This window comes from Peromyscus californicus, unplaced genomic scaffold (genome assembly GCF_007827085.1).
Source record: "Peromyscus californicus insignis strain IS unplaced genomic scaffold, ASM782708v3 Scaffold_21__1_contigs__length_65335640, whole genome shotgun sequence".
NCBI classification, from domain to species: domain Eukaryota; kingdom Metazoa; phylum Chordata; class Mammalia; order Rodentia; family Cricetidae; genus Peromyscus; species Peromyscus californicus.
The window spans coordinates 20,567,677-20,578,993 of record NW_026294514.1 but is presented as its reverse complement, the minus strand read 5'-3'; the positions used below and the strand labels follow the sequence as shown (position 1 = coordinate 20,578,993).

The following is an 11,317-nucleotide window of genomic DNA, read 5'->3' as shown; positions in this document are numbered from 1 at the left end:
CCCCCTAATGAACTGCGTAAGGCTTATACGAACTCACAGAGACTGAAGCAGCAAGTACAGGGCCTACGTGGGTCTGTACCAGGTCCTCTGCATATATTATGGCTTTCAGCTTAGTGTTTTCATTGGACTCCCAAATGTCTAAATGAGTGTGTCTCTGATTCTTGTGCCTTCATTCGGGGCTCTTTTCCTTCCCTTGGTTTGCCTTGTTCAACTTCAATGTGATCACTTTGTTTTATCGTATTATATTTTATTTTTTAAGTAAAAATAATTCAACTGAATTTCACTTAATAGTATTTTATTTAAAAGTCCACAATTAAAGTACTGTAATAACCAAAACACTTAAAAGCAACAAAGGCTACCCTGAAAGAAAAGAAATCTTGTACATAAAGGAATGGGGGTCCCATGTTTAATATGTGTGGAATACAGAATGCAGGGTAAGACTCAGCTGATCCCCAGAATCCATCATACAAAAGGAATAGAGACTTCTAAAGTGTTCCAAAATTTGACCAGAGGGTGAATGTCATAACTCTGGACATTTCACTTTGCTTGTATTGAAATCCAGCAAGACTATCAAAAAATATAACCCCCTTTGTGTTCTCTGCCAACTGCTGACATCCTCCAAATCTCTAAGCAAGTATCCATCAAAGAAATCCAATCTCACATTGTGTATCATGGGGAGAAGAAACGATATTCCTAGATTGGCTAAATAAGTGAGAATCATTGTCAAAAAAGAAACACTACACAAACATGATGCCATTCATAAATTAAATCCAAATTTCGCTTTAGCAAATTTTCATGGTAACCTGCCCTGTTGGTGGACTCTGGGTGTGGCAGACATTGCTTTAAAAAACAAGAGTATGTTTAGGGTATACAGTTCAGGAGATAGGGCAACAGCTTTTTCTGCTTTGATCACTATTGATCAGCACCATGAAATGTTAAAAGTAAGTCCACAAAAAAAACAAGGCATGAATGGTTGAATTCCTTGTGAAGAACAAGTGACTAGAGAGGACTTGGTGGCTTTAAAACAGTGACTGGCAACAATGTAATGGTCAAAGATACAGACTATCAAGACAGAGGAACCCAAAATAAAGTTTGGCAACAGCATCCATTTCTGGGGATAGGCTGGGGACGGTCCTTTGGAGCGGGGTGGCCCGTGCCGATACAAGGATGAATTTACTGCTCTAGGCTGCCTTTCCAGCACTGTACTGCCTGTAGTGGAACAGACTCTTGGAGTCCACAGTGCGAGACTTCTGCACAGCTTCAGCAAAAAGTTTGGTCACCTGGAAGGGAATGTCAAGAATGTGAGCAGCCTACAAGAGATGAAAGAGAATGGAGAACAGATCAGAAGTAAAAACCCAAGGATCTGCTCCCGATTTTCAAAGGGGGATGGAATGAAAGATGCGATTTTTTTTCTCAGGGACTTTCCCCCTGTCTCAGACTCACCATGAATAAACTTACCCCACCCCCCAATAAGGATTCAAACTAACTTAGGGGAAAAAAATAGGACACACAGATCATTAGTGAATGTCAGATATACAGCTCCTTCTGTGCTGACTGGTGGCTCATAGCCAAATGAGATTGAATGTGCTTCACACAGTCTTTTTTTGTGATGTGGTCCAGCATGTGTGTTACATCTGCACCTTTGATCAATAAACTATTGCTTTCATGCAGTGGCTTTCACTTGGAGACGAGGAGACAGCACTCCCAATCTTCGCTCCATTCTATACTGTATCTTTGTACTCACAGGATGATTGAATGGGTCACAAAAGAAACAGTCCTGTTCCTGGCTTTTGATTGCATCAATTGTTTAATCTCCAACTCTTCAAGTAGGCCACCATCTACCGTATTAACCCTATTGTTTTAGATTCTATTAAAAATTCCTCTCTGTTCTGAATGCTCCACAAAAAAGCGAGTGAGAGAGAAAGACAGAGAGGAGGGGAGGAAGGGAGGAAGAGATACAGAGAGTGATTAACACACATGAAGGGAGACCCAGAAATAAAACCTACACATGGCTCATATTGAAAGGAAAAAACATACCTGGAAATTAGTGAGGAGAGCAATCCCACTGTCTACTGCTGTCCTGCGAATCACGTAATTATCATGGACAAATTTGGTGTTGTTGTTGGGGAGGTTAATCACGAGGTCAATGCTTCCATCTCTAATCAATCTAAAAAGAAATATATGAAAACTTACAGTTGACAACGTCTATTTTATAACTAGTTTCAAAATGACTAACACAAATTCCTCTCTGCCTTTTAAACCAACGCTATTACTGAGCCACCTGCTGCCTGCTCTTTTCTACTTCTAAGTTGGTGTTCAAGTTGCATTCACTGGGGAATTATAATTTTTTATTGTGTTTTGGAAGAACTCTGGTAAAAGTCTAACAGGATGCAAAACATTGTTTTCTCTTGAAGATACCACCCAACATAGCAAGAATGGACAATTTGATAGATAGTCACTTTGCTTTTACAGAGAAGTGATCCTTCCAGTGTTGAAGCCCCTCCAGGCTTCTCCGCTCACACTGCATCTATCTCTGCTTGTTCCCCACTGCCTGGCAGAAGAGAGCATTAGACCACCTGGTTGTGAATTAACCTGTGTCACATTCTGTTGTTAGACGGACTGAACATACCCTAAGAGACCTTCAAATGCCAAAAGCATGAATTAGATCTGGTTTCCATTTTATAAAACTCTTAAGCAAGGTGCTCATAGCATCAGTGGAACATTTCTAAGGTCTGTATAGGATGACATTCTTCCCTTCATTTCATGATTTCTGAACAACTTTTAATAAATAGCATACTGCATGGGATTTGGTATGTTGTGGCTAATGTGTAAACTAGAACATTCAAGAGTAACTGAGAAAGATCCACTGTGCATTCATCCCATGTAGCTTTGTACCAACAGACACCCTGCAGTTCCTGAAGTCTCACAGAGCGGATCTTACAAAATCAGGTGGTGATGGCCTAAGAAAGAACCATTTAGTTAAAAACATTATCAAAATGCTTACTCTGGTTTTCTCTATGCAGCAAATGCTCAATAAATTGACGGGCCCAATGATGCACATCCTCAATGAAATGTAGATGATTAATCGAGTATATATGCATACATGTACTTTGTTTGTATACATAGATGACATTATACAGGAAGCACTGCACTAAATTCTTCACAGTTTTATTCTATCTGTCAAGCACTTTTAACAGAAATATCTGAGAGGTGTTTTCGAACATATGGACAGGTGCACACATGTGGTAATTCACTTTTTATAAGAGTGACACTATCACCCATAAGTGTGTTCATTTGTAAATTTGTTAACCAAACTTTGGAAAAGATTTGAAAGCAAATGAGGTACGAGCTTCATACTGTACTAGCTCCCACCATTTATCTTCTGCTTTTCTTTTAGTTTTGTTTTTTTTCCCCCCAATTCAGAAAAGAGACTATTCAGTTCTTACTTTCTGATGGAAGAGAGGCTGGGATTCTGTCCTTCCTGAGATGGCCATGCCACAGGGGTGGCAGGAACATTGTTGGCGTTGAGCCAGTCTGACGTGGCTTCTGTGGCAAACAGCTGCATTTAGAGTAGAAAACCCAGTTAAAATATAAAGGAGAAGCCTTCGTTAATGAAGAGACATAGGAATCACTTACAACAGAAGGAAGAGGAAGGAACATGGAAGAGGCATGGTGCCGAGGGTAGCCACTCGAACTCAGAATCTAGGGCAGAGGTACCTCAAATGTTTTTAAATCTTTTCAGTGAGGAAACACTTCAGAGCCTCTGCTGTAACGCTTTTGTAAAAGAATTAGTCATAGCCTAGAAATCATTTTTATGAGGTCAACAAAGTCCATGGCCACAGGCCCAATGTGAGCTGTGGGAGTAACTTTGTTTTTTACTGAACTAGACTGGCTGCAGAGCAATTTGCTACAAAGACACTTTGCCTGTAACTGTAACAGCTGGAAACTATGACCTCATACAGAATCAAGAAGAGGAAAAGAGACAGAAATACACTGGAGAGCGTCCTAATTATGCTACAACTATAGTTGCCAAGATTTTAAGCTAACTACTATTGAGTTTGTAGTTACTTTGTTAAACCTAGTCTTCCTAATTATTTTATTCTATGTAAAGCTTGGTTTTTAACTTCTATGGTTTGACAGGTTCAAGTGTTTATATAACCAGTTTTCACTGTTTTCACCCCCATTTATCTCTCTGATCCTCCTCTCTCCCACCAGAGTCCTTCTTCTCAACAAATTATTCTCATGTCTTCTTCTGTGTGTGACCCACTGAATTTAGAGCTTCTTTGCTGCAGGGTGAATGGAAGGTATTTACTATAGACAGGACAGCTTACCAGCAGCTATAATACTGAAGTAAAGGACATTCTCCTCCCCCAACAATCATTAACTACCAATAATCCTCTGTGGAAGTTTTGAAATGATCAAGTTAGTTAAGCCTTCCAAATTAAAAAGGCAGGCTTCCTGTTTGTGCAGTATTTGTTTCATGGACAAATTTCAATGCTGAAAGAAAGCTGCTTTAAAAAAAAAAAAACAGAAGAAGAACTGAGAGAGTATACCTTGAATCCTTCATTGTGTAACTGCTCAGCCACACCAAGGAATCTTGGACGGAATGATTGCTGGAAAAGAACATAAAAGAATTCACTTTCTAGATACACATTGTCTCTGTTTTAGACGCATTCTCCAATATGAATGAAATTCCATTTGTTATCTTGTTTTCTGCCTTCTACCCATCTCTAAGACCTTTCATTCACATTGAGCCCATTGCTTAGATCCACACTGTTTCTTTGTATGCATGGTTTCTTTGCCTGGTTAGGGAGACACTAAGGCTGAGATCAGAACATCAAGTCAACCTTGTTGGGACCTGACTGTTTTGCTATTCCAAACAACCTGCTCTCGTTGGCCAGTTCTAATTTTGCACTACCTTTAATAACTCACTCACGGTCCTAGAAGGTCATTTGCTAAGAATCCCTAGAGTATTAAATTTCTTTTCAAATCCTAGCTTTATCATTCACGAGAAGTGTATGCTCAGAAAACTTAATACCCTTGGCCTCACTTCTTCACTTCTAAACGAGAGATGATAATGCTCCTGCCTCTTGAGGCTTCACAGCTCACTAGTTTGTGCTTCCCCAGGTGGTTTAGTTTTTCTCTGAGGTAGTCTCTTCACCCCTTCAGTGCAGTGGTAATGATACTTGTGGTATTGGGTCATTGTGATTGTCCAGTAGGTTAATTTATTTGCAATCACTACAGAGGGTTACTACTCCAGATCAGCAGTTTCTGGGCTAATAACAGTTCTCAAGAAATATTGATTAGTATCATTAAGACAGGTGCTGGGTTTTTTTCCAGCTTCCCAGACACTAGATTCCTGTCCCTGTAACCCAGTATTGAATCCTGGGTTATTCTACCATTTATTATAATCCAGACCATCTTTCTCACTATTTACACCCATTTCCATACAGTTTTTTTTAATGTCCTCGCTCCTTTTTCAGACAGTTTCTATCAGTCTGTTGTTGTATACTTCCTAGGATCCCAGCTGGACCTGATTTCCCTGGATCCCTGCCCATTGTCACCAGGGGTTCACCACTTCTAAATATTCCCTGTGTTTAAGAGCTTTGTGTTTTCAAGGCAATGTTGAGTAAGACACACAACAAAGATGAGTGATCTGCCCAAAGATTAAATTCTCCCTTTGACCTTATTATCATGAATGTCTTAGTCCCTAAGCCATTTAAAATCATATATGTTTAAAAGCATATCTGTTCTCCTCTAAATGAGATCATTTTGCTGGACTTTCCTCTAAAAGGTTTTGTTCAACTGATGATATAATGTGGTTGTTTCTATAAATGTCCTGTGATTGATTTGGAAATTACACTGGTAATGTTTGAAAAAAACATGGATATGATCCTGTTTCTTGTCCCCAAGAATTGTGATCAAAAACATATCCAGATCCTTGTACAATTTTTATAACGCCTGGCCCCTATAAAGTTTCCTAATATTTACATGCAAAGGTTCTCTGAGAACAGATCTAAATCCTAAGCAATGACTCCAAAAACTGTGTTCAAATATAAACTCTTTTTTAGATTCTGGCCCTCTCAATCCTAGAACTGCAGTTTTATGAGAGGAAAACACTGGCAAATAGAAAAGATAAATGCAATGGGATGAATCTGAGCCAAGGCAGGCATAGGGGTTATTCAAGACAGCCTGCTATAACATGAATTGTAAGCTCCCCAGGGTAGTAGCCTTCTATTTCCACTCAGGACTAAATAGGAATAAATGAGTTTAGATAGAATCAGTTTATGACTCTAAATAAAATATAAACTATAATAGAGAAAACAGAATAATTATTACTCACTGACATTAGGACAATTTAAAGCAGTATGCAGCAATGTCTTAACATATACACCAGGCAGAATAGGACACTAATATGCTCAAGTGTGATGCTGCTTAGGAAGCAAGGGGCCAAATGAGATGACCCATTATGTTTGCCTCATAGCTGAAGGTTCCTTGATAAGAAACATGCATGAAATATGCAAAATGAATCTCTGCATTTTGTTAAATCCCCCGTATATGAAACATTACATTTGGACTTTCTGATAAACACAGAACAGACTTAGGTTTGTACTAAATGACATGAGAGGTCTCAGTTAATGCCTGGATAATTGGTGCATTAGTCACGCACTTAACTAATGACTCTCAATCTCTTAAACATCACTTTAGCAAGAAGTCACTGAGGACATAGTGATAATGAACTACCACAAGTAAGGTGTTCCCAGATGTCCCAAAGCAATAGCATCAGCATCGTCTGAACTTACTAAAAGTAGGAAACTTTAGGCTCCACCCAGATGGATTGCCTCAGATGGGTATCCCAGTCATACATAGTTTTCAAAGCCCCAGGTCATTCTGATGGACACTCAGTTTAGAAATGGAAATGAATGAGGCTGGAAGAGCTATCCTTCACGCGTTTTGCAATTTGAGGTCAAGATGTATTAACCTTGACCAAAGTCACAAAGAAAAATGTTGAGGGAGGAGTACCATAATGCAATTTTTTTTCTTTGCCATTTTAAAATAAAATAAGTCAGTGAGTCCTCTAAGACCTGGAGATACCAGGCAGAACCTTATTATGGAGCTGTTTCACTGCTGTCCCCCAAGTGGAAAAGATAAATATCCAACATGACAGTATTGGCAATTCCCAGCTAGGGAACCACGCTGCCTTCTGGTGTGGGGTGTTGGCTTCCATAGACACATTATAAACTTCTATCAAACATGTATTGAACACTTGTGACACATAAAACAGCCTCTCTACAAAAAGAAATTACCGCTGTCAGCTCGCATCTGAGTAACCTCAGATTTAAAAGCCGATTGAAAAGACCTGTGTAAGAATCCATTCCTTAGTAGTAGAGGTGAAAAGTACAAGTTAGTTTATGCTCTGGGAAATGTTTATAAGGGGGGAAAAAGTTCTTTTAAAAGTGGAATAAATATCTATTTCCTTCAGTGATCATTTTCACACTAAGCCAACTTCCGGCTGCAGAAGAGAAAGCCAAGTTAACACTAAGTGATGTCTGTGGATGATCCAGGGTCGCCTGGATTGACAACTGTGTGGTTGTTCCTAATGATGCCCCTTTGAAGATAAAAGGTTATTCATGTCACTTGGAGTCGTCTCTTCAAATAAACGCTTGCTTTGTGTTTCTGAGCAATGCTGAAGGCCAGATGTCAGGCTGGTGGCTGCCACTTCAGCAGCCTCACTGAATAGCCCAATCAGAGGGGGAAACACAGAGAGTGCTCTCCATCTCCTCGAGAGTAAATCACTCATTGTTAAAGGGTGTTCTAGAAAACCTCAAAACAAAGCAGATTGCCTTCTCATAGCAACTAAAAATACATCCTGACAGGATGAAAGGTGGCTGGAACGACGGCAGGGAAATCAAGGGTGATTCTGTTGCCTCATAAACCCATATTATGCTTCTTACATTACAAACGTCCTAGACTGTGGAAGGCTTCTTGGTAAAGACGCAGTGCACGTGGCAATTAAGCTAACAAAGGTGCTTTGTTAAAATCTGCATCCTGGCTCTTCCTTTCTCCTAAGTCCTAGGTACACAAGATTGATGGTACAAATATTTCAAACTCCCTGAGTGATTTGGCTCTGGAATCTGACATAAGAAGTGCACAAAGAGTAAAGGATTACAATGGAGATGAAAAACACAGGTTTAGCAAGAAAACCACATACAGGCAAGCATGGGCATGTGAACACACACAAACTTTCTACATATTAAAAAAAAAGCCGGGCGGTGGTGGCGTACGCCTTTAATCCCAGCACTCGGGAGGCAGAGCCAGGCGGATCTCTGTGAGTTCGAGGCCAGCCTGGGCTACCAAGTGAGTTCCAGGAAAAGGCGCAAAGCTACACAGAGAAACCCTGTCTCGAAAAACCAAAAAAAAAAAAAAAAAAAAAAAAAAAAGCTGCCGGTAATAAATGCTTATTTTCAGCCTGTGGCACTAAGTGAAGAAGTTTTCCACCTCAGAGTCACCTTGCCCTCTACTCCGTGTCTTTCTGTTCCCTCAGTTTTCTCTTGGAACCTGTTGTGCCAGATGAATGAGTCTAAGTGTCTTCATTAAATCTTTCTACTCACAGCATGTACTTAACTCAGGGAATGTGGAGAAGGGAGAAGAAGACTGTCACTACAAATAGGGTGGATATTGAACCTCCTCTCCATTGCTCCAGGAAGGAATTATAAAGGAAATTCACGGTAATGATGTGGCTCTCGGGGTTCTAGAAAGCCTATGGCAGCATCCTACGATGTAGATGACCACCGTAAGATACAAATGTGAACTCCTCTCTCATAACTTGATTAAATAACTCCCCCAACCAGATAGATGTTTTCATACATACTTTCTAGCGCTGGCCTTCATTTATATATATATATATATATATATATATATATATATATATATATATATATATATAATTTATATATATTTATATATTTATATATTAGACCTCTGTTAAGTCCCTTTCAATTCTGATTATATATTTAAAGGAGTTATGATGAATCCTTCTGACCCAGTACTTTCTCAAAGTGTGTACTGCAATACAGAAACACAGTTGATGTCATCCACGCTGCTGTGAATGCTGGGTAAAATGATGACTGCATCCACGCTGCTGTGAATTCTGGGTAAAAAGGTGACTGCATCCATGCTGCTGTGAATGCTGGGTAAAAAGATGACTGCATCCACTCTGCTGAGAATGATGGGTAAAAAGATGACTTCATTCAGACTACTGAGAATACTGGGTGAAAAGATGACGGCATCCATGCTGCTATGAATGCTGCACAAAAAGATAACTGCAACCACTCTGCTGTGAATGCTGGGTAAAAAGATGACATCATCCAGACTACTGAGAATGCTGCTGTGAATGCTGGGTAAAAAGATGACTTTATCTATGCTGCTGTGAATTCTGGGTAAAAAGATGACTTTATCTATGCTGCTGTGAATGCTGGGTAAAAAGATGACTTTATGCTGCTGTGAATTCTGGGTAAAAAAGATGACATCATCCACGCTGCTGTGAATGCTGGGTAAAAAGATGGCTTCATCCAGACTACGAGAATGCTGGGTAAAAAGATGACTTTATCTATGCTGCTGTGAATGCTGGGTAAAAAGATGACATCATCCACGCTGCTGTGAATGCTGGGTAAAAAGGTGACATCATCCACACTGCTGTGAATGCTGGGTAAAACGATGACGTCATCCATGCTGCTGAGAATGCTGGGTTAAAAGATGACTGAAAACATGCTGCTGTGAATTCTGGGTAAAAAGGTGACTGCATCCAGACTACTGAGAATGCTGGGTAAAAAGATGACTGAAAACATGCTGCTGTGAATCTGGGTGAAAGCTGAGTTTAGAATGGATCCTTTTCTAGCTGAGGTAAAGCCTCGAAGACTTAAAGCTATTGACTCTCTACCTATTCTACCCTGTCATAACTTCAGCATAAGTTATCAGACTAAGCACTTTTTAAAATTAGAATGAATGGAATGGAGAGAGAATATAAACCTTAAATGTTGGGAATGGCAGGTGTTCTTTGCCTTATATAAAATAAGTCATAAATTATATTCCTTCTGTTTCTAGAGGCTTACAGTTCTACTGATCAATTTTCCTGAGTTGTAGATATGTCAGTAACTAAAACTTTATTAAATAATTTTAAACTACATTTAACATTGTATTAAAAAATATTTTTAAATCACTAATGATTGTCACTCATATATACACAGAATATATTTTTTCAACAACTCATGTAACTGCTGAAAGATTGTTTTAAAAATAATGCATTCAAAGGTAGAATTTTAACTAATAAAATCTCATTGCTTTGAAAATATTGTTCCCCAATCCATAAGGTCTCCTTTTTTCCTACAAAGCAAAATTCTGTTCACTGATGCCCAAATCCCACAAATATTTCATAGGAACAAATTAATTTTGTGGTACATTTCCCTGCAGCACTGGAACCAAACAAGCCACAATTTTATACATCACTGACTTCTTAAACTGCTATTTGAAAATGTTAGCAGTGTTTTGATTAGTTGTGAAGATGAGGGCTAAGGGCATGGTCTCCTCTGAATGTCCCCAGGTCTCACATTAAACTTTAAGCCGTCACTGGAAGATGGGCCAATATTCTCCTGGTTGGGACTTAATAATACTTAGTACCCATTTGTAACGTGATGAGTCACTCATATGATGTGATTTGTCTCTAAACTGCCATTAAGCCTCATGTAGCAAGCCATCTTGTTAGCCTTTGCTCTAAATCCTTACCATCGCCCTTCTGCCACCTTCATAAAGCAAAACCTCAAGTTACGCTTTCCAGAAACTTCTTCAAAGTGACTACCTGTCCGGTCTCTGGAGCCTAATTTGCTAATATTGAGACACCCTAATGAGGCAGCATTTATAATAATCACCCACTGGCTTGAGAATACCTGATTCTCTTCTAATTATGTTTTTATTGATTTTTGTGAAGACATGCAGGGTTTGAGCTTATTAAAGTCACAGTGGGGAGGGGGGCGCTATATATGACCACTCATTGTTTATAAAGGATATAAGAATCGCTAATCTCAAGTCAAAATGAATGACCATTTGAGAAGCATATACAATTATTTTTCAGGAAATTAGAAACAGAACATGAATGCACTGTTACAATAATTATTTCAAGGAGTTAAAGACATTTTATGTCCAAAATTTTACCCTAAGATTTATTTACACTTGACTTGCAACAGTAAACCAATCATGCTCTTTTTATTGTGGTAATACTGATTTATAGTCATCTCATTTTACTTTAGTCTATATACATTAA

The 11,317-nt window shown here is 39.1% G+C and overlaps 1 protein-coding gene across 1 annotated transcript in view; it reads right to left on the bottom strand.

Annotated features, from left to right (window-relative positions):
* Positions 1–313: 313 nt before the first annotated feature.
* Positions 314–11,317, bottom strand: part of Cps1 (carbamoyl-phosphate synthase 1) — a 114,064-nt gene continuing 103,060 nt past the window's right edge. The window contains exons 35-38 of the mRNA XM_052749247.1: positions 4,554–4,613; positions 3,447–3,559; positions 2,038–2,167; positions 314–1,280 (exon numbers count right to left, since the gene is read on the bottom strand). Coding sequence (XP_052605207.1) covers positions 1,182–1,280; positions 2,038–2,167; positions 3,447–3,559; positions 4,554–4,613 — 402 coding nt within the window. The 3' untranslated portion in view covers positions 314–1,181. The remainder of the gene's footprint in view (positions 1,281–2,037; positions 2,168–3,446; positions 3,560–4,553; positions 4,614–11,317) is intronic.